At 50.4% G+C, this 25,804-nt stretch overlaps 1 protein-coding gene across 3 annotated transcripts; it reads left to right on the top strand.

The window, feature by feature from the left end:
* Nucleotides 1-104: 104 nt before the first annotated feature.
* ESPL1 (extra spindle pole bodies like 1, separase) lies at nucleotides 105-25,128 on the top strand. Of its 3 annotated transcripts, none has more exons than XM_010964360.3 (31): nucleotides 105-520; nucleotides 5,264-5,356; nucleotides 5,531-6,589; nucleotides 6,866-6,970; nucleotides 7,099-7,219; nucleotides 9,351-9,487; nucleotides 10,654-10,847; nucleotides 11,154-11,393; nucleotides 11,616-11,760; nucleotides 11,871-12,009; nucleotides 12,218-12,357; nucleotides 13,249-13,383; nucleotides 14,747-14,866; nucleotides 15,335-15,506; nucleotides 15,913-16,041; nucleotides 16,176-16,332; nucleotides 16,829-16,938; nucleotides 18,330-19,318; nucleotides 19,776-20,112; nucleotides 20,310-20,459; nucleotides 20,859-21,072; nucleotides 21,174-21,364; nucleotides 21,884-22,011; nucleotides 22,133-22,255; nucleotides 22,932-23,087; nucleotides 23,200-23,370; nucleotides 23,500-23,604; nucleotides 23,781-23,896; nucleotides 24,059-24,142; nucleotides 24,304-24,468; nucleotides 24,760-25,128. In XM_010964360.3, exons 2-31 carry the CDS (start codon nucleotides 5,276-5,278, stop codon nucleotides 24,959-24,961), a joined length of 6,315 nt encoding a protein of 2,104 aa, XP_010962662.2. In that variant the 5' UTR covers nucleotides 105-520; nucleotides 5,264-5,275; the 3' UTR covers nucleotides 24,962-25,128. The 3 variants fall into 3 exon arrangements, with proteins under 3 accessions (XP_010962662.2, XP_045379496.2, XP_074230880.1); XM_045523540.2 differs by lacking the exon at nucleotides 105-520 and adding an exon at nucleotides 4,770-4,832; XM_074374779.1 differs by lacking the exon at nucleotides 105-520 and adding an exon at nucleotides 4,783-4,832 and having other exon boundaries at nucleotides 19,776-19,926.
* The last annotated feature ends 676 nt before the right edge of the window (nucleotides 25,129-25,804 follow it).

Genomic DNA, 25,804 nt, shown 5'->3' with positions numbered 1-25,804 from the left:
AGTTTCTGGTGAGGGGGCAGCTGGATATGGTGAGGATAGATGTGGGGTTACCAGCTTCTCTAAGACTGCCTCCAGCTTAAACTGAGCTGTGGAATTGCCTCTCAACAGAAGTGGATGGGAAATGCCTGAGGCTTCTAGGTCCTCCATATCTGGTTACCCTCCCTAGTTGCCAAGCAAAAACTTTGTGCCACATCTAGAGTGAGACAATCTTGAGTGTATGGAGTGGATGCCCAAGCCGTTGAGCAAAGATTCCAGGTGCTCGGGCTGCCTCAGTGACCACCCATTGGGGCAAATCTGCAGCCTTCCTGCAGGAACAGGCTTGCTGCTCAGCACGTGTGCTACCTGCCTTCTGCCTCTGTGGCTGTGGAGGCACCATCTGTCCAGCATCATCTGGGCCCTTCAGGTCCTGTATCCTTGCATGAAACCCAAGTGAAGGGCTGCTGAGGAGAGAGCAGTGAACGGCTGAGGGACTGGGACATCTTGTCTATACCTGACTCTTCCCCACCCAGAGTGAGTGAAGGTAAGGCAGCCATCAGGGCAGGAAACAGTACTAGTGGGAACACCAGTTCTGTGGGCCCCTCCCTGCCTCACCTCTGATTGTATCTGCCTTCTCTCCTCCCACCAAAACCTGGGCTTCTTAAGGGAAGCAGAGCCAGCAGTTAAGATGGGTGGGGATGCAGGGAGGGTAGGTCAAGGGAGAGTCCTGGAATGTGCTTGAGATGGGCATGGGACACCTACCTGTGCTGGAAAGAGGTTGATGACCTTTCCTTGGGTCCCAGACTACTTCCCAGACAGGAAGAGGTAAGACTTTTCCAAGACCTGCAAGTCCATACCTGTGCAGGGAGATAGCATCACCTGGTGCAGGAGGAATGCAGGGTGGCTGGGCTCCCGCAGGGTGAGGCCGAGCGAGAGGGATGTGTGGTGGTCTCAGATCCCTACTCAGGGGAGGGAAAAAACACATTCCTACACCCAGCCTGCAGGGAACAAGTTGAGGTTTAGTAAAAACAGGTATCTTTTCCTTCCCCCATCTTGAGGCTAAGACAGTCTATTGCAGTAACTCCACTTCCCCCTTCTGCCCTGTAAAGCTGGGCCTAGATGTATTTTATAATTATTTGTAGAGTTTCCTTCTCCCTCTACCATACTATGATCTCCTTGAGGACAGGAGGAAATTATGTCTCATTTGCCTTTGTCCCCCCATATATACACACAGTGGGGTGCTTTCCCAATGGTTGTGCTCAGTAACTGTCTGGCGAGGGGACAGGCTAGCTCACACCTGGCCTTTCAAGAGCTGCCCATTTGGGAAGTCTATTAGACTAGAATCCAGAGCCTAGTTAATGAGTTGTTACTTGGGGTGACAGTAATTACTTACTGATGGAAGCATGAGGGGGCCCCTAATTCCTAAGTGATAAGGACACAGGCAGGTAGAGGAGACAGACTAATGAGGTTCTTTTAGCTTTGTCCCCCTGCTGAGCTTTCTTCAAAGGAGCTGGTGACAGATAAAGTGGGGAGGGTTCTTCCCGTCAGACTCAACAGGTGTGAAGAGCTCGGAGGCATCTTAGGGATTTATCCATTTGTTGAGCACCTGCTGTATGCCATGCATTGTATTACTAGATGCTGGTGAAATTTTTCTACCTGAGAGGAAAATCCACTTAAAGGGCATTGTAGCAAATGGATGGCAAAGTCAAGGCTAAACTTTGCCTCCTGCTGCCTTCCCAGTGCCCCTCCTGTGGTATGTACTAATTCTGTCCCCTGGGCCTTCACTCTTTCCCCACCTAGCCCTGCTCCCTCATCCCAAGCCCTGTCCCTGGAGAAGGGCAAGAGAGTGGGAATGCTTAGCCGTGGCCACCTGGCCCACTTTTGGGTATTTGCCCATATGGGTCAAATGAGGGATTGATTCACCAGGTGCACGCAGCCTGCAAAATGCTGCTGGTGATACTCTGCTGAGAGGCAGCAGAGGGAAATGGTTAAGAGCATGGAGCCAGAGCCCGACTGCCTGGGTCCAAATTTATGCCTCAGTTTCCTTATCTATAAAATGGGGGTGATGGTATAGTTTCTACCCATAGGGCTCTTGTGAGAATTCAGTTAAGTGCTCAGAACAGCACTTGGCCCACAGTGTAAGCACTACATAAGTGTTTGCTTTCATATTTTATTTTTTAACTTTTTCAATCCAGCTGAGCCTAGTCAGATGTGGGTGGATGAGTGGATGGGGCTGTAACGGGGTGTAGAACTTTCCAATGCGTCCCAGTGGATGGGTGATTCCCAGCAGTGTTTATCCTTGGTCCAGGCCCAGAAAGCAGTGTCAAGCTATCTGAGAGGCCTTCTACTTTGGGGTATGTGCACAGCTGAGGAGGGTGTCAGTATGTTCCACTTGAACTCATTTCCTCTTCCTCAAGTGGGAAGGTCAGCTTGGTGTCAGACTTGATACACACCACCATCTTTCACTAAGAGGCTCCTGATTTTCTGCCTTTCCATCCAGCTGGATACAGGATTATTTTATTTGGAGCTTTTAAGTGATCCTGAGAAGAGAAACAGCCCAAGGAACCAGGAACCAATGGACAAGAAGGCAGGAGGAGTGGGGCATGAGCACAGTCCTGGGTTCTGAGGCTGGAGGATGACCTCTTCCTGGAAATTCAGTCCCTGCTCAGGGAGGAGAGAGGGCTGAGCCCAGCTAATGGCCATGACCCTTTGGCTGGGTCTAGGTTCCCCAACACTCTTCCCCTAACCCCAGTCCTGTGGTTCTCCCTGTCCCTTTTATGATTTTTTGCCACCACTTCCTCACAGAACCACAGAATAGAATTGTAAGGCAAACAAAAGTTTGTCATGCTTGGGATTAGACCTGATGTTATAAAAACACTGCACATTTGCTTTAAGTTTTTTTTTTAACAGTAAAGTTATGTGGGCTCATTATAAAATAGTCAAATGCAAATACAGAAATACATATTTACATATAAATACATATTTAATATAAATATGTGAATATATGTGTTTATATAATGTTACATTAAAATACATATATTTACATTTATATAGAAATATATTACAAACATAAATACATATATGCCTATAGAAATATAAAACATAAAAAAGGCTCCCTTAAGCCTGCTCTGTATACCACTGTTAAATGTTTGTAGTTTGGTGCATAGATTTAATATTTTTTAATAAAAATTGAATCATACCATTCATGCTGTTCTGTAACTTGGTTTTTTTTTTGTTTGTTTTACACAACAGTGTATCTTGTTTTTTCTCTTTTTAAAACAAAATTCACATGAGGACTATAACAATCATTTATGTATCTCTGACATCTTTATATGCCAGTACATATATGACATGCTTTGTTAGGCTGCAAAGTATTCTTAGGGCCTTTGGAAAGCATGTCAAGGCTGCTCTATTTGAGGCTGGCAGAACCCCTGGGAGGGAGTGATGTTATTGTCCCATTTCACAGATTAATAATAAATTGAACTGGGGCTAGAACCTGGTTCCTCTGTCCAGACTCAAGTTAAAAGCTTTTTCCACCATCTGCTGCCCTCTCTTTATAAACATCAGGGATTCAGGTGACACTGAATTATACACTTCAACTTATATGATTGGGCATATATATTCAACTGTGTGATTGGTCAGCACTTAAGTGGTGTCTAAAGAACTGCCTACTTGTTGTGAGAAGTAGAAGAGGCATAAAAACCCTGAGGAATTTAGAGTCAAGTAGATAATAATACAAATACATAGGAAAAAAAGCCCTAGAACACTTGTTACACATTATGTAAATGAGCACTGACTGCTAAGGTGTAAACAAGAGGAAATGAGCACTGAGAGAATGGATGTATCTCATTGATCATTTATGAACACCTCCTCTCTGCTGGGTCCCTTACCTTAGAAGGGTTAAGTACGTAATGTTTCTAACACACATTTAGCCCCTGCAGTAATATTACCATTCCAAAGCTGAGACCCTTTGGAGATACTGTTCTTGGGTTTGTTTGTTTTAAATAGTCTTCCCTGCTAGATTCTCAGCTCCTAAAAGAGGTTGATGATGAAGAAGAAAGAATAATAGAGAAGGATGAGTTCCCCAACAGAATTCATCAAGAAAAAGCCAACTGGAAGACGCAGAGTTTTAAACAGAATTCTTTGGTGGAGGGAGGGAAAAGAAGCAGAGCCTAGTGAATTCTTATGTTTGGGGAAGTAGTTAGTATAAGCCATTAAAAACTGTGAACTATCCCAGTGACGGAGTTTTCCTAGTTCTCCCCCTCGTCATTCACAGCCCCCACCCACCCCACCCCTCTATCCCCCATTCCCCATGGAAAAGATCCTCTGTCTTCCTCAACACAACTGATGGGAGGAGCAAGACTGGAAGGCAGAGAGCTGGAAGTCGCCACAGTATTCTTGTCAGTGCCCCCAGAAAACTCTATTTTTAAAAGAGTTACGTGAAAGGCTACGCCCTTTTCCTCTAGTAACCCAAACCGCGAGTTTCCAAGTAAGTTCTTTTTGTTGTCTAGCTTATTTCTCTTCCCGGGAAATTTAAACGCTTTTGGAACTCTGAAGATAAAGGGGAGGAGAAGGAGGCAGGGGCTGGCCTTCACGACAGCAACTAAGCGACGGGCAGCCCTACCTAAAAAGAGCGGGTGAACCCGCGCCCCCAAGAGGCCTTAACGCCCTGGGCAGCAAGACCCCGCCCGCCGGCATCACGTGACGGTGCGGGTAAACTACAACTCCCAGCGCGCTGCGCGGCCCGCCGGCGTACGCAGCTGTCTCTGATTGGTTGCTGGGGATATTTGAAAGGAGGGGCTGGCGCGGAAAACGTAGGCTACATTTTGGATTCTTACGGAGTACTCAGTCAAGTGGTAAGTCCTGGCTCTGGGGAGGCGGGCGATCTTTGGGACCATAAGGCCTGGAGGTACTCTTGAGCGTGTGTATGCGCAGAGGTGAATGGGGCTCCGGTGCTAACTTGAGGGAGAGGCCAGGAGGCTCTACGAGAGAGGGTGGAGAGACCTCGGGAAGTCCGGGTGGGCACTGAAGAGCTCGGTGGAGGCCTCTGGTGCGGGGCGTAGGTTGTTGGGATGGGTAGTGAGGCCGGGGTTCGGTGGGAGAAAAGAAATGCGGAAGCCTCGGTTTATAACAGAAGCCCGGCGTCCTGTCATGAGCTTTTTTCCAATAGGATTTCTGATGGGATTCTTTACCCCTGCCTTCCGGGGCCTTCAAGCCCTTCTCCCATCCTTCATTTAGTTCCGTTACAATCTTCTCCGCTTTCCCTAATCCGTCTCCTTCTCCCTAGCCCTCCGGCACCATGAGGAGCTTCAAAGGAGTCAACTTTGGGACTCTGCTAAGCAGTCCAAAGGAGGCTGAAGAGTTGCTGCCTGACTTGAAGGTGGGAGTGCTGTCTGGCTGTGGATACACCTGGCTTTCCAAGCGGAGCTGTTTTGTTTAATTTATTCGAAGAGAGATTAGTAGGAGATCTTCTCCTGAGCAATCCCATTTCTAGTTCCTTTCCCTGCCTCTTTTTCTCCTTTGGTAGCCCCATTCACATCTTCTCTCCTCGTAGGAGTTCCTGTCCAAGCTTCCAGCTGGTTCTCCCTGCTGCCGGTCTGATGTGGAGAAGAGACAAGCTTGTGATGCCATCCTGAGGGCTTGCAACCAGCAGTTGACTGTCAGGCTGGCTTGCCCTAGACACCTGGGGAGCCTGCTGGAGCTGGCAGAGCTGGCTTGCGATGGCTACTTGATGTCTACCCCCCAGCGCCCACCCCTCTACCTGGAAAGAATTCTCTTCATCTTTCTGCGGAACATTGCTGCACAGGGAATCCCAGAGGCTACACTCCGACTTGCTCAGCCCCTCCATGCCTGCTTGGTGCAGTGCTCTCACCACGCTGCTCCCCAGGACTACGAGGCTGTGGCTCGGGGTAGCTTTTCTCTGCTTTGGAAGGCAGCAGAAGCCCTGGTGGAGCGGCGAGCTGCATTCTCAGCTCGGCTGAAGGCCTTGAGCTTTCTAGTACTCTTGGAGGATGAAAGTACCCCTTGTGAGGTTCCCCACTTCGCTTCTTCAACAGCCTGTCGAATGGTAGCTGCCCATCAGCTATTTGATGCCAGTGGGCATGGTCTGAATGAGTCAGATGCTGATTTCCTAGATGACCTGCTCTCCAGGCAGGTGATCAGAGCCTTGGTGGGTGAGGGAGGGGGCTCTCCTGGTCCTCTTTCCCCTCAGAGGGCCCTCTGCCTCTTGGAGCTTACCCTGGAACATTGCCGTCGCCTCTGCTGGAGCCACCACCACGCCAGGGCCACCAGGGTAGTGGAGAAGGCCCACGATTACCTAAGGAACACCAATCTGGCCCCCAGCCTCCAGCTATGCCACCTGGCTGTCAAACTGCTGCAGGTTGCGGAGGGAGGACCCCAGGCAGTGGCCAAGCTTCTGATCCAGGCGTCAACTGTCCTGAAGAACAGTATGGAGGCATCGTTGCCCCCACTGCGAGCATTGTGTGACAGCTGCCAGTTCTTCCTCTCAGTCCTGGAGCGAGGGACCAAGGGGCGCTGTGGACCTGATGCTATCCTGGGCCTCTTTGCTTTTCTTGGCGACTACTGTTCCCTTATCCGGCATCTGCAGGATGGCGTAAGTTAAAGACCTAGAGGTAGGGTAGAAATGTATTTCTATAGACTCTATCAGGCTAGGGTCTTTGGTAAGATCTGGAAGACCCGGCTCCCACCTTAGTAAGCTGCTCTCTGGACTATGCCTGGCCAGCCAGCAGCCTAGTATATGCCGAGAGGGCAGTGGCTCCTCCTGGTGTCCTTCTTATTCCCAGGGCTGTGTCAGTTCTCTAGGACTCTGGGTCAGTCTTCAGCTTGCAGTTGCCTGCCCGTAAAACTAACCTTTCCCTTCCTCTCTCAGGTCTGTGGGGACTCCTCCAAGCAGCAGCAGGCTTTGGTTCAGATGTACTTTCAGGGACTTCATCTCTACGCTGTGGTGGTTTATGACTTTGCCCAAGGCTGTCAGGTACCATCTGGAATCACAAACCCTGGATGGTCCTAGGGTCTGGGGTTGCTTTGGCTTTGGATGTGGGGTGGGGTGGACCTATCACCTTGGACCTATTACGTCTCCTCTCACCTTTCTTGTCCCTTCAGGTAGCTGACTTGGCTCACCTGGCCCAGCTAGTGGAAAGTTGCAAATCTACTGTTATCTGGATGCTGGAGGCCTTACAGGGCCTGTCAGGCCGAGAGCTGACTGACTCCCTGGGGATGACCGGTTAGTGCCCTGGGACACAGACACAGGGTTCTTGGGAGGGTCATGACTCATTAGGCAGGCAAGTAGCACTCGCTGGATAGGTCTGATCACTGTGGGGGTGCCCTGTGGTTTTCGGAGGCAGTGAAAAAGATGTTTATAAGTATCAGTTACTCTATTTAAAAGCAATAGAGAAGTGATCAAGCTAACTTACTAAGAGAAGTGAAGAGGCTAACTTATTGTAGCAGATGTGATTTTTTTTTCTCATTGACTTTGAAATCTGATTTGGTATTTGTTTCATGAAATTGTAGAACATTGATAACTTAAATTTTTTAAATTGAAGTATAGTTGATTTATAATGTGTTAAATTTCTGGTGTACAGCGTAGTGATTCATTTATACACACACACGTATATATTTTTTTTTTCATTATAGGTCATTGCAAGGTATTGAATATAGTTCCCCCAATTTTTTTTAAACCAGGTAAAACATTCATATCTTTCAAAATTCAACTCTCACAAAAGGGCATACAGTGAAAAGTCCCCCTGCTGCCCCTAATGCTACTCACCCAAGTCTCCCTCTGCAGAGGCAGCTAATGTGATCGACTTCTTATGTATCCTTCTAGAGATATGCCACGTGTATTTCTATATGTACATATAAACCAACGGGCAAATATACTTTTCCTCACCCTTTTTTTTTTTTTTTTTAAGTTTTTTTTGTGTGGGGGTGAGGATTAGGTTTATTTATTTATTTATTTATTTTTAGAGGAGGTGCTGGGAATTGTACCCAGGACCTCGTGCATGGTAAGCATGTGCTCTACCACTGAGCTGTACCGTCCCTTTCCCCACCCTTTTAATTGAAATATACATACAGAAAAGTACTAAGATCATAAGCAGACAGCTTGATGGATTTTCAGAGAGTGAACATACCTTGTAACTGACACCTAGATCAAGAAACAGAGCATGACTTAGACTCCCAAAAACCCCTCTTTGTGCCCCCTTCTAGACCCCACACCCCAAAAGCAACCACTAACTATCCTAAGAGCATAGATTAGTTTTGCCTATTTTTATATTTCCTAATTTTCCCCTCATTTTAGAAGAAGCATGGCCCTTTGGTTTAAATCATATCAGCATAATGAGTTCAGTTACTAGATGGTTTTGGAGAACTTTTCATATTCATATTTTCAGGTTGAACCTAGCCACAGAGGTGAAAGTCACAAAAATTAATAATATGAAAACTCTTCCTGCAGAGTATGAAGGCCTGCTTTATTTTCTCCCAGCCTTCTATGTCAATAGCCAGGAAGCTGCCTAAACTAGAAGTCAGGAAAATTTTATTTAGTCAACAAATAGTTATTGAGTACCTACTACGTGTTAAGCTGTTCTGAGTACCTGGATATGTCAGTAAATAAAACAAAGATCCCTGCCCTCGTGGAGCCATGTTCTGGTTGGGGGAGAAATAAACAATAGAATAATTGAAGTATCAACATATTGGAAAGTGATAAGAAATAAGAGGGGAAAGAAAAAGGAAAGCAGGATAAGAAAGGGAATTAGGAGGTCAGGGTAGTGAGGGGGGCAAGTTACCACTTAACTAGATGGTCAAGGTGGGCCTCGTGGAGAGGGTGACCTGAGCAAACCCTGGAGACTGTGGGGGAGTTGGCCATGTAGACACCTGGGAAAGGACACCCCTGGCAGAGGAAACAGCCAGTGCTGAGGCCCTATGGCTGGAGAGGGACTGGCATGTTGTGTGTTGAAGGAATACCAGGGAGGCCAGTGTGGCTCCAGTAGAATATGGGAAGGAGAGGGAGGTAAGGGACAGGCCAGAGTGTTCCCCTGAGGCGCTGACCTTTGGAGCAAGAAGAAGACAGAGATTGGCATGTGAGGAGAGGTGGGCCCTGTGTGAGAATGAGGCCTTGATTCTTGTGAGACAAGTTCAGAGGGGCTGACTGGTGTGGGTTCGCCTTGCTAGAGTGGAGGGCGTGGGCTGGCTTGGAGCAGGAAGGGGAGAGCTGCCCGTTCTCCTTCCCTAGCGATGGGGGTTCCTGTCTGATCCCAGAGCTGCTGAGCCGACGGCAGTTTGAGCTTTTCTCTGCTGCGCCTCCAGCAGGCCAGGGCGGTGGAACCATTCCTGTGGTCAGCTGACCTCTCTACCCCCTGCAGCCTCCTACACCAGTAACTTGGCCTACAGCTTCTATAGTCACAAGCTCTACACCGAGGCCTGTGCCATCTCTGAGCCCCTCTGTCAGCACTTAGGCTTGGCGAAGCCCAGCACCTATCCTGAGGTGCCTCCTGACAAGGTAGGAGGACAGGATGGGAGGTTATGTTGGGGGGAGGTTATGTTGGGGGGAAGAGGGAGCTTGAGTAGCATGAAAGCGCCTGGCCAGGACCCTGCCCTGGAGTAGGTGTTAGGAGCTGAGTGTCAGCACCAGTACCTGGGCCAGTGTTTCCTAGACCTCACCTATACTGTTAATTACTTAATTTTTTGCTTGTATTGTTTGTTTTCTGAAGGAGAGGTAATTAGGTTTGTTCATTGATTTCCGCTTGGAGGAGGTACCGGGGATTGAATCCAGGACCTCTTGGATGCTGAGCATGCGCTCTACCACTTGAGCTAGACCCTTCCCCCTGTTTACTTACTTTTTTGATTGACTCACTTTTTATATATAGCCTTGCCCCAGGCCAGTGGTTCTCAACCTGGCTATACATTATAATCACCTGAGTGAACTTAAAAAAAAAGTTCTAAAGACTGCCCCAAGCTAATTGCATTAGAGTCTCTGGCACTGGAGCCCAGGCATCTGGATATTCTTTTAAGGCATTCCCCTAGGTGGTCCTTTGGGCAAGCAGAGTGAGAACCACTGTCATAAAGAAAGAGCACCCATGAAATGATGGGTTGGCTGGATTGGCAGGTGAGACGGGTCATAGAGGACCTTGAGTTTCACCTGTGAGCCTCTCAAGGATTTAAGTGGAGGCCTGGTATCAGATTGGCATCTTGGATGTCTCAGCATCACTGTGACAAATGAATGGAGAGTAAAGACAACACCTGACACCTAGGTGGCTTGCGTGGCCCAGGTAGAAAAGGATGGGTGTCTGAACTGAAGCAGCTTCCCAAGGGATGGAAAGAAGTTGGGTGGGTGCAAGAAGTCAAGGATTAACCCAGAAAGTGACTGGCTGGGAGGGAGGGAGAAGGAAGAGGCCAGGATGGTCTTGTTTTTCTGACTCAGGAGACCACAGCAATTTGCTTAGAGGAGGGTCAGGAGGAGGAGCAGGTTTTCAGGGTGTAGGTGATAGATATGTGAGTGGGATGGACCAAAGCCTGGGGTTGAGAGCACCCAGGATATTTAGTTCTTAGGTGTCTTCGGCCTCGGGGCAGTGTTTGGGCAGGAGGGCCCTGTGCACATACATACTATCCCATGGTACGGACTCATTGGTCTCTCTCCAGTTTGGTCTGTCTTCTTTCTCTGGTCAGTTGCACAGGTGCTTCCGGCTGCATGTAGAGAGTTTGAAGAAACTGGGTAAACAGGCCCAGGGCTGCAAGATGGTGACTTTGTGGCTGGCAGCCCTGCAGCCCTGTGGCCCCGAACACATGACTGAGCCAGTCACCTTCTGGGTCCGGGTCAAGATGGATGCAGCCAGAGCTGGAGACAAGGAGCTCCAGCTGAAGTGAGTTGGTGGGGAGGGGCACCACCATGTTTGCCCCTTGGCTAGGGCTCCTTTTTGCCCTCATGGTCATGTTCATCCTTATGTCTGAAAAAGGCACTGTTTCCTCCATTCATTGTTATTCATTCAGTGCCAACTGTGTGCCAGATACTGTGCTGGGTAGTAGGGGGACAGCGGTGACAGGCAATGTTCCTGCTTTTGCCACTGGAAACTTACTGGCTCTCAGCAAGCCGAAACGGGGACTCCTTGGCATGGGGCAGGGGTGCTGTGCTTCATGGGCTCCCGGGGGCTGAGCCTGCCCTCTCTCAGGACGCTGCGAGACAGCCTGAGTGGCTGGGACCCGGAGACCCTGGCCGTCCTGCTCAGGGAGGAGCTGCAGGCCTACAAGGCAGTGCGGGCTGACACAGGGCAGGAACGGTTCAACGTCATCTGTGACCTGCTGGAGCTGAGCCCCGAGGAGACACCGGCTGGGGCCTGGGCTCGAGCCACCCACCTGGTGGAATTGGCCCAGGTGCTCTGCTACCACGACTTTGCCCAGCAGACTGACTGGTGAGGAGGAAGGACTGGGGAGGCCACTCTTGCTTCTGGCCCTAGGTCCTCTTACCATCTTTGGAGCCTATTCCCCTCTCCACATCCCTGAGCACCTCCTTTAGTTTGTGGCCTGGGGAACGCATTCAAAGAGTGAGGCCAGCTGGCTGCAGAAGCCCCTACCCGGGACACCGAGGCAGGTACTCGTGGTACACCTGGCCTACGGGCATCTTCTCCCTACAGCTCTGCCCTGGATGCCATCCAGGAAGCCCTGCAGCTTCTGGAGTCTGTGAGGCCCGAAGCTGAGGCCAAGGATCGGCTTCTGGATGATAAAGCACAGGCCCTGCTGTGGCTCTACATCTGCACCCTGGAGGCCAAAATGCGGGAGGTGAGTGTGGCTGCTCTGGGGCCGGGCAGGACTGGGTCCAGGAATTATTTTCTCTGGGCCCCCAGCAAGCTGGTACCAGCTCTGTTTTTTACCCTGATCACCCCATCCAGGGTATTGAGCGGGATCGGAGAGCCCAGGCCCCTAGTAACCTGGAGGAGTTTGAAGTCAATGACCTGAACTATGAAGACAAACTCCAGGAAGATTGTTTCCTATACAGTAACATTGCCTTCAACCTGGCTGCAGATGCTGGTAAGGAATGTAGTGTGGTGGGACAGGGCCTCCTCTGTGGCTTCCTAAGAGCAGAATGGGGACCCCAGGGGTGAGAGAGACTACCCTGTGGAGTGGGAGGTGGGCACAAAGGACAGAGGCTGTTTTGGAGAAGAGGACCACCTTCCCCTAGATGGCCCAGGCTGAGAGAATGGCTGGTAATGGCTGGTCCCTGTCTTCTGACTTCCAGCTCAGTCCAAATGCCTGGACCAAGCCCTGGCCCTGTGGAAGGAGGTGCTTACAAAGGGGCAGGCCCCCTCTGTGCGGTGTCTCCAGCAGACAGCAGCCTCCCTGCAGATCCTGGCGGCTCTCTATCAGCTGGTGGCAAAGGTAACAGGGCAGGGCATTGACACAGACCCGAAACCCAGCTCCCTCACCTTTGGTCTGTGTCCCTGCTATGAAGTCATGTAATCCCGTGTGGGCTCTATCGCCAGTCTCCCTGAGTTTAAATCCAAGCTCCATGGCCTTAGGCAAGTTGCTTAACCTTCTAAGCCCATGTTTCCTTATTTCTAAAATGAGGGTAATAATAGTACTACCTCATAGCTGTGTTAGTGTTCAGTGAGCTAATGCATGGAAGATGGTGTGTGTAAATGGAATAATCATGTTAGTCATGATTATTGGTAATATCATTTGTGACCTGTATATTCAGAAAAAAATACATAAATACCTTTAGATACAGTTTTACATTTTACATGCAGCATCAGGAGGTTTCACAGACTTCCTGACATTCTTCCCTGGACCCCACTTTGGGAACCTCTGGAAAAGAACACTGCATATAAAGGATCTTTGTTAGTGTGGGCATTAGGCCCTGTTTCTAGCGGGAGGAGCCTGGGCCCTAGATTCGAGTCTTGGCTCTACCACATGCCTGTTAACATGAACTTAGACCAGTAACTTAACCTATGTAAGTTTTAGTTTCCTTATCTGTAAAATTGGGATCAGAGTTGCTATGAAGATAAAGTGAGTTGGCACAGTGCCTGGCACGTAGCAAGCACCCATTAAATCCTGGCTGTTGATGATGACTGGCGTGTGGGCTTTAAAATGGAAGGGAGGGGGTAGGAGGGTTTGCATACTCCCTCGCTGATGGCTGATGGGTGCTCTGTGGGGTAGCCACATTCCAGCCAGGCTGCTGGTCAGACCAAGGTCCCAAAAGGCAGGAGAGGAGGGGGTGGAAATGGAGGCTTGAGCACGAACTGGGTAAACTTGCTGCTCCTGGCCAACCAGCCCCTGCAGGCTCTGGAGGCCCTCCTGCTTGTGCAGATCGTCTCTCAGAGACTGGAGGACCACGCCAAGGCAGCTGGCTCCTCCTGCCACGTCACCCAGCTGCTCCTGACACTCGGCTGTCCCAGCTATGCTCAGGTGAGTGCCCGGCCTAGGGGGCTGCCAGGAGACCTGCCTTCGGTGACCCAGCTTTTCTCTGGGAAGACAGGATTCTGAAAGGATGGCTTCCCTGCCTTCTACCGCATTTGGCAGGAGGACCATAAAGTGTGGAGCGGTTGGGAGGCGGCTGTGGGAAGAGGAGACATCTTTCTCCTTCTTACTGCTAAAACAACTGTTCATTAAGTCTTACATAGTCTGCAGCTACCATATGCTGCTAATCCTGTATTTCCCAACTATTTCTACTTTTTTAATTGAAGTGTAGTCAGTTTACAGTGTTGTGTCAGTTTCTGGTGTACAGCACAATGCTTCAGTCATACAGGAACATACATATATTCATCTTCATATTCTTTTTCACCATAAGTTACTACAAGATACTGAATATAGTTCCCTGTGCTATACAGTATGAACTGGTTGTTTATCTATTTTATATACAGTAGTCAGTATCTGCAAATCCCGAACTCCCAATTTATCCCTTCTCACCCCCTTCCCCGTGGTAACCATAAGTGTGTTTTATATGTCTGTGAGTCTGTTCCAACTATTTCTGTTGCCCTAGTTGATGCTTCCTGCTCTCTTAGGGCTGTTACAATGTCTCCTAGCTGGTCTGGCCTCCAGTTCCTCCCATTTCCACCTCATCTACTGGCATAATCTTTTTAGGCACAGATCTGATCTTAGCTCTTTCCTGCTTAAAGGATTTTGTTGGCCTCTCCATCACCTGGAGGATACTGACCAGATCCTTTACTCTCCATCTCACACCTTCTCTAGTTCTGCTTCACACTTTCTTGCCTCTCCTGACCACGAACCTTATGCCAGTCTGTACCACTTACTTTATAGTCCTCGTCCATGCGAGGCTGTGTTAGTCCCTGTATCCTAAATGCACCCTCTCCCTCGCTTTTTTTTTTTTTTTTTCATTCAGCAAACCTGTCCTTTCTTTTCAAGGCTTAGCTCAATTGTCTCCTCCTTCATAAAGCATTTTCTCTGTCCTCTTCTTCAAGGACAAAATCAACCCCTTTGCCTGGGTCGCCACGCCACTAATGGCATTGGCTCATGATTACATAGGTATGCCCCTGCGCCACCCCCCTGCCACCCCCATTGCAAGCTGTTAGATGGAAGCTGCTCATCCAACTTCATCTCTCTAGCTTAGTGGTTAGCTGAAAGGCACTAAATGAACTTTTTAGTGAGTGAGAGAATAATTCCTATATAGACTATAATATTTGAAATAATTTCGTATTTAATTGGACATGTTCAACATTTTGCTTGGGGATGCTATAATCTGCTGTAATCTCAAGAGTCTGGCTGCCTCTCCTTACCAGCATGGTCACGCACCCCCTGATTGCTTCCTCAGCTGTACCTGAAAAAGGCAGAATCAAGTCTGAAACTTCTGGATCACACCACTGACACGTATTTGCTCCTTTCCCTGACCTGTGACCTACTGCAAAGTCGACTCTACTGTGATTGCCAGAAGGTGCCTCTCACTTTCTTAGTCTCTGAAGGTCCTGGGTATTGGAAGGACTTTAGGATTCTCGAGATACCTGTCTGGCTCCTGAGGTTTCCCTGGAGCTGGGGAGAACGTTCCAGGCCCTGCAAAGCAGCGCCCTCTCCTCGCCTTGCCCTCTCCCGTGAATCGTTCACCAGTGTTTCTCTAGGGGTCACAGCATCCTTTTCACTCTTTTCCAGTTTTCTCAAGGGCAAGGGGGAAAGTGTCCTGGGACTAGAAACTGGGATCACACAGGTGCCCTAGACTGGAAGTCCAGTGGGATTTCCACACATGAGCTGTGTGACTTGGCCCGTCTTGTGCCCTCTTGGGTTCTAGTTTTCTTTCCAGCTTTTATCATCTGAAAAGCAGGGGGCTGGTGACATTCAGGGGCATCTCAAGCTCTGAATAACCGAGCCAATGTCACTCACTGCTCTCCTCCGCCTCGCCCCTGCCCAGGTGACTGAGGGCGCCTCTCTGCTGCTGTCTGTGCTTCGGGACCCTGCCCTCCAGAGGTCATCCAAGGCCTGGTACTTGCTCCGCGTGCAGGCCCTGCAGCTGGTGGCCGTCTACCTTAGCCTCTCATCAGATAGCCTCTCAGCCTCGCTGTGGGAGCAGCTCTGTGCCCAAGGTGAAGGAAGAGGGTGGGTGGCCCTGCTTGCTCAATGTGTGTGGTTTGTCTGCTGTGGCTCTTCTCAGCCCTCATCCCCTCTGCTGTCCAGCTGCATGGACAAGCCTACCTAGAAGCTGCCCAGAGCAGGCCTGGGATAGCAAATGAGTTTCAGTTCGTTTGCTGACTCGAATTGATTGTTTAGTGACTGCCCAGAATACTACACTGACAAGGATTCTGAGACTCCATGAGTCTCAGGGGGAAAGAGTTGTGTGATTGATTAGCTCTGTCTGCTTTAGGTGCAGAAGGAGAGGGTGAGAGCATGCTTTGCATTTGCTGTCTTAATAGTTGGAGGTGGCAGAAGTTCTGGCCACATCATCTCCCTTCTTGTCCCTCCCCCCTTCCCTCCCTCTGCCCACTTGCACAGGCTGGCAGACACCTGAGATAGCGCTCATCGACTCCCACAAGCTCCTCCGAAGCATCATCCTCCTGCTCATGGGCAGCGACGTGCTCTCGACTCAGAAAACAGCTGTGGCGACACCGTTTCTGGACTATGGTGTGTCCAAGGAGGAGAGCTAATGTGGGAATAAACAGGCTGGATGGTGGGGCTGGTAGATTTGTCTCCAGAGGATCCAGGCTATGGATTCAGGTGCCATGTGGTGGTGATCTTGTCTCTCTCCTTTGCTACAGGTGAAAATCTGGTACAAAAATGGCAGGTTCTTACTGAGGTGCTAAGCTGCTCAGAGAAGCTGGTCTCCCTCCTGGGCCGCCTGGGTAGTGTGAGTGAAGCCAAGGCCTTTTGCTTAGAGGCCCTGAAACTCACAACGAAGCTGCAGATACCACGCCAGTGAGTATAGAGCCCAGGAGGATGCCGATTTCCAAATCTGAGTGCCCATGCCCTTGACTGTGGGGTCCCAAACTATTCCACAGATGTTATGTTTAGAGGGGTTGGTAGAAGAATGCATTCTGTGGCTAAAAGGAGGGAAATGCTGAGTTATTCAAGATTAGATGTTTTTATTTCCTATAGGACTTCTCATGTCCTCCAATATGCTAATAATTGTAAATCCAAAAGGGAGGTCTGGTGTACAGTGTTTCCCTAAATCTCTTTGCCTGGAGGATCCTCTTTGTGTGGAATCCAAAGATTGGGAAATCCTGTCCTCATGCACGGGGATGAGTTGATTTGAGAGAGGAGTGTAGAGGGTTTTCCCCAGGGAGCGCTGGAAGTCAAGGCCTTTTGGAGGCTGGAAAAGACTAATGGCTCTGCCTGGGAAACGGGCAAAAAGAAAGACTCTCCAGGGAAACAGAGTTCCCACCAATGGGTCCTCGTCTGCTCTCCCCACCAGGTGTGCCTTGTTCCTGGCGCTGAAGGGGGAGCTGGAGCTGGCGCGCAATGATGTCGACCTCTGTCAGTCGGACCTGCAGCAGGTTCTGTTCTTGCTGGAGTCCTGCACGGGTGAGCAGCCACGCACCCGCACCTGTGGGCGCTGGTGCGAGTGACACACGCTCCGTAACACATCTCTATACATCAAGGTTTGGTTCCTTTCTAAATCACAGCCTTGGCAGGAGGGTATAGCTCAGTGGTAGAACACATGCTTAGCATGCACAAGGTCCTGAGTTCAATCCCCAGCACCTCCATTAAAAAAAAAAAAAAATTACAGACTTACTCCTGGTCCCATGGCAAAGGTGCCTTTACTCCAGTCAGACCATGGTGTCCCTCCTTCAGATGGCCTGTCTGGGACTAAGCCTACCCGTTTCTAGTTTTCAAAGCTAATATATTCTGGCTCTTTAAATTTAGAAATTTCACTGATCTTTTATTTTTCCTATTTGACTTTTCAAAAAGGGTGGCATAGTTAGAATTTTCTTTGATATGGTTTGATAATTGTATTCTCTTATTCTCTATTCTGAGACTTTTCCATAAGAATATTCACTTTAATCTGACTTTGACGGTGTGGCTGCAAAAGTGGAGATGTAATAACGCTTTCAAACTCTCTTTCTTTACTCCCTCATGCTTCTCAAGTGGAGGAGGCTGGCTCTGGTCTTTTTTTCAAGATTCTTTCCTTGAGATTTTGCTCTACAAGTTCTCTCCCTCGAATCATGCATTCCTAGCGGTCTTTTAAATTTTACTTTAAATAAAATTTAACATTCAGTGCCTTGGATAGTCTCCACACTTGCCATGTTCAGTAGCCACATATGGCTGTGACTCCTGTATTGGGCAGCACAAATGCAGCATCCTCAGCAGGGCTTAAGCTAATAATAAAATATGATATTTATGGTACGTTTTTTCTTATCAACCATGTTTTTCTTTTTTTTTTTTTAATGACGGTATTGGGGATTGGACCCAGGACCTTGTACACGCTAAGCAGGCGCTCTACCACTGAGCCATTACTCACTCGCCCTCTTAGCAACCACTTTTACTTGTAGTATTTCACTGGACCCACACAAAACCTTGGAAAGAATTGGGAACATAAAGTTTTTTCATTTGTAAAATAAGAAAGTTGAGAACTTCAGTGTTTTGGGCCAGGATCACGGGGCTAGTCAGGGGCCGGAGCCAGGATTAAGAGCTGGGCCTCGGGTGCTGGCCTGCTGGCCTGAGCCACACAGCCTCTGAGCTGCAGGTGTGGGGGCTTTGTGGGCTGTGACAATCCGTTGTTAGAAGGGAAGAAGACACTAGGATTTTATAAGAAAAATAATAAGCCATACGGATGTTCAGTATGTTAGTATAGTAATGTATATGGGCAGTTAGTAAGTATATGACACATAATAGGGCATCGGCCGCTGGGGTCGCTCAGGAAGCACTGGTGTCATTTCTCCCAGTTTTGTAATTCTTGTTCCACTGTCCCTCAGAGTTTGTCGGACTAGCGCAGCACCCAGGCTCTGTGAAGAAGATCCACTTGCAGAAGGGGCAGCAGCAGGCCCGGGCGCCCCGCCCTCCACAGCTCCCAGAGGAAGAGCTCGTCCTGAGAGGCCCCGCCCTGGAACTGGTGGCCACTGTGGCCAAAGAGCCTGGCCCCATGGCACCTTCTACAAACTCTTCCCCAATCCTGAAAATGAAGCCCCAGCCCAGCCCTGGCTTCCTGACCCATTTGCCCACCTGTGACTGCTCACTCTGTGCCAGCCCTGTCCTCTCGGCAGTCTGTCTGCGCTGGGCGTTGGTCACAGCAGGGGTGAGGCTGGCCATGGGCCATCGGGCCCAGGGTGCGGATCTGCTGCAAGTTGTGCTAAAGGGTTGCCCTGCAGCCACTAAGCGCTTCACACAAGCTCTGCAAGCTTCCCTGAATCACAAAGCAGCCCCTTCCCCTGTCCCAGGCCTCTTTGATGAGATCTTGGCTCAGGCATACACACAGCTGGCACTGGAGGAGCTGAGCCAGCCATCAAACAAGAGCCTAGCGAAGGTCCTGGAGTCGGGGCTGAAGTTTGTGGCAGCGCGGATACCCCACCTGGAGCCCTGGCGAGCCAGCCTGCTCTTGGTTCGGGCTCTTGCAAAGCTGTCTGGCCTCAGCTCCTGCACTACCCAACTTTTTGCGAGCTCCTGGGGCTGGAAGCCACCATCAGTAAAGACCCCCTCAGGCTCCAAATCCTCTAAGCCTCGCAGCCAAAAACATTCTGGAAGGGGGCGCCAGCAAGTGGTCTCTGGTACCCTGCCCCTCTCAAATACCTCTCTGAAAGGTCTGGAAGGCCAAGGACCACCCTGTACACCTAAGCCCCCAGGCCGAGTCAGGCAGGCTGGAGCTCGTGTCCCTTTTACCGTGTTTGAGGAAGTCTCCCTTACAAAGAGCAAGCCTGAGGTTCCCAAGGCCCCCAGGGTGCAACAGAGGGTCCAGACACGCCTCAAGGTGAGGTGGGACTGTGGCTAGGTGGTACTGGTGTCGGATGGGGGTGGTACTGGTGTTGGGTGGGGGTGGTCCTGGAGAAAAGTCCTGCAGGTCAGGTGTCTCTGTGGAATAGCTTCCCAGGGCCTGGTGGGGCCTTTAACTCTCCTGTTTTTGTGGGATGCCTGTATCTTCCACAGCAAGACCTCGTTCAAGTACACATTTGTTTCAGACAGAGGGGACTTTCCTTAACTCTACAGTTCCTTTTCCCTTTTCATCCTTCCTCCTTATCTTCTGTTCCTCCTCTCCCTCCTTCCACACCCCAGAGTCAACTGCCTCTGATTGAAAGTGAGTGAGTATGTGGGAGGTTAATTCTTGTCTTCCCCAAGGGGCCTCTGTGGTGGTGCGTCCGCAGCGCCACCTGTTGGCAGACATTGTCACTGAAGGCCCCTTGGCCCTTCTCTTTTTCCCACCATCCTAGGTGAACTTCAGTGATGACAGTGACTTGGAAGACCCTGTCTCAGTTGAGGCATGGCTTGCGGAGGGACCCAAGAGACGAGGCACTGCTTCCCGTGGCCGGGGCCGAGCTAGGAAGGGCCCGAGCGTGAAGACTAGTGCAGTGGCCGCCCCAGGTAGTGCCCCTGGGCACCCTGGCCTCAGTGGCAGAAGCCTGAGGGCCAAGAAGGTGGCATCGGGACATTGTGAGGAGCTGGGCCCCGAGATGATGAGGACCATCCCTGAGGAGGAACTGAATGACAACCAGATGGAAAGGAGCTTTGAGATCCTCAGGGGCTCTGATGGGGAAGACTCTGCCTCAGGTGTGATGGCAAGGGTGGAAGGTGGAGGTACATGTTTTGGAGGGGCTGCCCTGGGGCCAAAACACAAGAAATAACTGGTGCCAAAGATGGAACAGAAAGAAAATTCTTTTGCCAGGTCTGGGATTGGACCCTAGAAGGGAGAGCAGAGGGGACAGCAGAAGGAGGGAACTCTACAGAAAAGTCATGTTCTCTAACAGGTGGGAAGACACCAGTTCCAGGGCCTGATACAGCCATGGGGGAATGTGAGGTGCTGAGACGGGATGTCAGCAAAGAGGAGCTGCCCATCCCTTGCCCAGACAAGGATCTCGGTCCTCAGCTCCAAACCCCCTCAGCCTTCGGGGCTGTCAGTAAGTATGCTGATCAGTGAGGTCTGGTCACGGGAGAGGGCAAGTCTCAAGGTCTTTTGATCCCAATGCCTTTCCAGTTTGTCCTTGGTCCTGGCTTTGGATCCCCATCTGGATCTGGTAACCTTTGAGCCTGGGTTTGAATCCCAGCACTCTCTACCAGCTGTATGCTGGTCACGCCACCTCTCTGAGCTTCAATTTACTTAGTGTAAAATGGAATTTGGGGAGGATGGAGTGAGTGATGCATGTAAATTGTGTAGCACCCCAGTTGGCACACTGCTCTTCATAAATGGTAGCTGCTATTTTCCTATGGGAGAGGAGATGAGCACTCGTTCTTAGAAAGTTCCTATCAGCTCAGAAGCCAGGGATTCATCTATAGTGAGTGTCTTGACCTTCCTCTAGGTCTGTCCACCCTGGATTCCATCTGTGACTCACTGAGCGTTGCTTTGCGTGGGGTCAGTCACTGCCCTCCTAGTGGGCTCTACGCTCACCTGTGCCGCGTCCTGGCTTTGTGCCTGGGCCACCGGGATCCCTATGCCACTGCCTGCCTTGTCACCGAATCTGTCTCCATCACCTGTCACCACCAGCTGCTCATCCACCTCCACAGGCAGCTCAGGTGAGTGCCCGCCATCCCCAAGACTTGTGCTGGGACAGACTGGAGGGGAGGGTCCAGACTTTGAAGGAGGGAAAACTCACCCCCATTTGTGTTGCCTGCAGCAAGGCCCAGAAGCGCCAAGGATCACTCGAAATAGCAGACCAGCTGCAGGGGCTGAGCCTGCAGGAGAGGCCTGGAGACGTCCCCCTGGCCCGCATTCAGCGCCTCTTTTCCTTCAGGACTTTGGGATCTGGTCACTTCCCCCAGCCGGAGAAGGAGAGTTTCCAGGAGCGCCTGGCTCTGATCCCCAGTGGTATGGTGACAGGCATCGCTGGCTCTGCTGTGCTTTCACACAGCTGGGTGAAGGAGTTTAAGGCATTAGTTAGTTCCCAGGCAAATGTATCTTCCTTATGGAAGGACATGTTATACTTTTCCTTTGGTTATTTTGTTGCTCTCACCAGACAGACATAGCTTAAATCTAAAAGTCTTTTTTCAAATCTCAATTTTTATATCAGCAAATTCAGTGTCCTTCTTCAGAGGTAAGTTCAAGTGTCCAGGGCCTTCCTGGGCTAACATGAAACACATTAACAGATGATTTGGCTGCCTCACTGTGTGCAGGGGCATTTGTTAATTTCTGTAGGGACAGAAAGAAGTACAAGATATGGTCTTTGTCTACAGGGAGCTATTGGGGCAAGGGAGAGCACCTTGAACTCCAGTGGCCAAGGAAGACTTCCAGAATTGTCTTGAGTGATGGCAGGGATTGAGTGCAGAAGACAGGGAAAGAAATTCCTTGCAAAAGCTGAAATAACTCTGGGCATGTCCTGTGTGTCAGGGATGACTGTGTGTGTGTTGGCCCTGGCCACCCTTCAGCCTGGAACTGTAGGCGACACCCTCCTGCTGACTCGACTGGAAAAAGACAATCCCCCAGTCACCATGCAGATCCCCACTGCCCAGAACAAGGTAGGTCTCCTGGGCCAGGGAGCAAAGTTGGGCTGGGGCGGGCTTCTGGTCAGGCTGTACCTGGGGGATGGAGAGGGGGTGACCGCGTGGACAAGCAATCTCACAGCCCCATCTCCCAAAGCTATCTCTGAGTTCGGCCCTGAAAGAGTTTGACGCCATCCAAAAGGAACAGAAGGAGAACAGCAGCTGTACTGACAAGCGAGAATGGTGGACAGGGCGGCTGGAGCTGGACCGTAGGATGGAGGTGTGTGCCCCAGGTGGGGTGGGGTCGGGCCTGCCCAAGGAATATCTTCTCTCTCAGGGCTCCCAGGTCTGTACTGAGCTACCTCAAGTCCTTTCTGGAAGTAAAGCCTAAATAAGAAATCCTATCACTTGGTGGGGTGTGGGTATAGGACAGCTCAGCAGTAGAGCGCATGCTTAGCATGCACGAGGTCTTAGGTTTAATCCTCAGTACCTCTATGAAAAGAAAAAAAAATGTGTAAAGCAAAACAATAAAGGCCCCCATTAAAAACAAAAATAACAACTATATCACATGGGAAGGACCTTAAACAAGAGCCCAAGACTTGAAGGGGTTATGGCAATGGAAGTTTTAAAAATAAGTACAAAAAAAAAAAAAAAAGAATTGAACCCCAAGTATCAGCCTCCCAGCCGCAGCTTTCAATTCATTTCCAGCTTTTGTGTTTGCCCACCTGTTTGTATTTGTCAAAATGTAATGATTTATTACAAATCGTCTTATCTAGACTCCCCTAGAGTCTCAAAAAATGAAATGTTTCTCACTTCTTGCCTTTCACGACTGGCAGTAAGAAATGTAAGACAGATCCTCTCATTGGAAGATCTATTTCCTCGTCTCCAAAATGTGGGTGCCTGTGGGGAAAGAAACTCTGCTCCCTCCCTGACCACAGGGTCTGTTCTGCACTCAGGTTCTCACCACTTCCCTAGAGAAGTACGTGCTGGGCTGCTGGAGGGGGCTGCTGCTGTCGTCCAGTGAGGACCCTGGCCCTGCCCAGGAGGCCTCCTGTCTACAGGAGTTGCTGCAGGAATGTGGCTGGAAATATCCTGACCCAACTCTGCTGAAAGTGAGTGGAGAAAGCAGGGGAGGGGAGGAAGAAGCCAGCCTGAACTCTGCCACCTGCCACTGAGGGTGGGGATGGGGAGCTATGGTACTTGCTGACCACGGTTCCCCCACAGGTCCTGCTCAGCAATGCCAGTACCCTCACCCCGCAGGACATTCAGGCCCTGGCCTATGGGCTGTGCCCAGCCCGGCCAGAACGAGCCCAAGAGCTCCTGAGTGAGGCAGTAGGACGTCTACAGGGTCAGACGGGACCAAGCAGTAGGCATCTTGTCTTAGTGCTGGACAAGGTAAGGAGCTAGGGGCCAGAGGGGCAGCGTCTGGTGGGCAGTGGGTACCTCCTCACCCTCACCGCCATCCCGTCTGACTCCTGCATACACCTGGCTCTGGACCGTAACCTCTGAGTGCCCTTTGCTCAGGACCTGCAGAAGCTGCCATGGGAAAGCATGCCCAGCCTCCGGGCCCTGCCTGTCACCCGGCTGCCCTCTTTCCGATTCCTCCTCAGCTACTCCATCATCAAACAGGTTTGGGGTTCAGGGAGTGGGGCCTGGAGGGGTTGGTGATTGGGCAAGAAAAGGCAGAGACCTGGAAGAGAAGAGAAGGTCTTAGGAACGGATCAGTTGTGGAAAGGGGCCTGGGGTTCGTTGGAGCCTGGGCCCTCTGGCCAGCTGGATCCTGATCACCAGCGTCTCCCTCTCAGTCCGGGGCATCGTCGGTGCTGAGCCAAGGGGTGGATCCTCGCAGTACCTTCTACGTCCTGAACCCTCACAATAATCTGTCCAGCACAGAGGAGCAATTCCGAGCCCATTTTAGCAGGTCAGGAGGGACAAGAGTAAGAAAGTGGGTGGGGAAGGGTAGATATAACACACGGACAAATGTCCTTTTCTCCAGAATTGACTGTTGCAGCCCACCTTCTCCCTAGTGTTCGTCTGCCCTCTCTGCCACGTGACCCTTCTCATGCCTACCTTTTCCCTGCAGTGAAGCTGGCTGGAAAGGGGTGGTCGGGGAGGTGCCGAGCCCAGAACAGGTGCAAGCGGCCCTGACAGAGCATGACTTATACATGTGAGTACTCAGGGCAGTGGGTGGGGAGAGGAGCAGTCCCAGGGGCAGGGGGTTGGGAGGATATCACCAAGGTTTGCTTTGGGTGACACAGGATACCTTGGGAGACACAGCAGAGGCCTGGCACTGCTAGTTCAGGCTCATCTCGCCTCCTTCTGCCTTAGTTATGCAGGGCACGGGGCCGGCGCCCACTTCCTCGACGGGCAGGCTGTCCTGCGGCTGAGCTGCCGGGCAGTGGCCCTGCTGTTTGGCTGCAGCAGTGCAGCCCTGGCTGTGCACGGAAACCTAGAGGGGGCTGGCATCGTGCTCAAGTATATCATGGCTGGCTGGTGAGTCTCGAGGGACAAAGTCCATCCTAGGTCCCCACCCCAAGTGCTTTCCCAGGTCTGAACCCTAAATCTTTCCTCTTTTGTGCCCCACCTTCCTCCCACTCTAGTTCCCTGGCATGTCTGAGCCTTTAACCCTTTGCCCTCTTCTGTCCTCCTGCTAGGACTGTGGGCCAAGGGACTTCCTCATTGGCTCAGTTTCTCTCTACTCACTCACCACCACCACCAATCATGTTTTCCTAAGTCTTCTGTTTTAGAGCCCTTACTTTGTATTTCTTCCTTCTCTTTTCCCAGCCCCCTGTTTCTAGGTAACCTCTGGGATGTGACTGACCGTGACATTGATCGCTATACGGAGGCTCTACTGCAGAGCTGGCTTGGAGCAGGCCCAGGAGCCCCGCTCCTGTACTATGTCAACCAGGCTCGCCAGGCTCCCCGACTCAAGTATCTTATTGGGGCAGCACCAGTAGCCTATGGCTTGCCTGTCTCCCTGCGGTGACCCCCTGGAGGACTCCTGTTGCTGTCAGAAGCCATGGGACTGTTCTACCTCCAAACTCAACTTGGCCCTTAGAATAAATATTTTAATTAATTTTCCCCAGTGTTTTATATGAAACATTTCATTTTGATTCAATCTTAATATAATAAAGATATATCACTTAAAAACCCGTTTTTTTTTTTCTTTCTTATTTTGTTTGTAAAACTGTTTTATGTAGTTCTTCTGAGAACATTTGAAGACAAGACTATTGCCCCCTTCCCATGATGTGGTACTATAAATAAATAACAGCTTGCAGGAATTCAAGTCTGAGTGTGTCTGCCTGGCTTGGCCTCAACAAAGCTGAAAGAGAGAAGTAACAAAATGTTCTATGTGGGGAAGGGGGCCCAAAGAAAGGTACAGATAGACCCATTGGGAGTGTCTTGGCCAGGTGCCCTCATGTCTATCCTGTCTCCCTGCCCTTGGATATCCTGGGAGTTGACACTAGCTTTAATGCTTTCCAAGTGGGTGTTAGAGTCGGCTCCCCTCCCCAGCATACAGCGGTTAGACTTGTCAGTGCTCTGCACCTTAGCAGCAGATTCTGGGGGTTTCTGCGGCTTATGTATATATATTTTCTCCCCAACTAGATTGTTAAGCTGGGAAGCACATATCTTACACTCTTACATATCGTTCACTTCTAGCACGAGGTAAAACACTGTATTAATAAACCTAATGCTGTACTTGTTGGTTGACAACGCGCCTCCTTCATGTTCTCTCCACCGCCAGACTCCCGCTTCATCTGCCTGAAGCACCCCTTTCACAAGGCTTCTCCCCGGACCCGACCCGGAAAACTTCACAAGCCCCTTCTGT

Source organism: Camelus bactrianus, chromosome 12, assembly GCF_048773025.1.
Source record: "Camelus bactrianus isolate YW-2024 breed Bactrian camel chromosome 12, ASM4877302v1, whole genome shotgun sequence".
Lineage (NCBI taxonomy): Eukaryota > Metazoa > Chordata > Mammalia > Artiodactyla > Camelidae > Camelus > Camelus bactrianus.
Note: the sequence above shows the minus strand (reverse complement) of the source record. Positions and strands in the feature narration are given on the sequence as shown.

Coding starts and splice junctions, on each gene's coding strand:
- ESPL1 (XM_010964360.3), top strand. CDS start 5,276: ATGAGGAGCTTCAAAGGAGTCAACTTTGGGACTCTGCTAAGCAGTCCA. Junction 5,357..5,530: donor AGTTGCTGCCTGACTTGAAG/GTGGGAGTGCTG, acceptor CTCTCCTCGTAG/GAGTTCCTGTCCAAGCTTCC. Junction 14,867..15,334: donor TCTACTGTGATTGCCAGAAG/GTGCCTCTCACT, acceptor GCCCCTGCCCAG/GTGACTGAGGGCGCCTCTCT.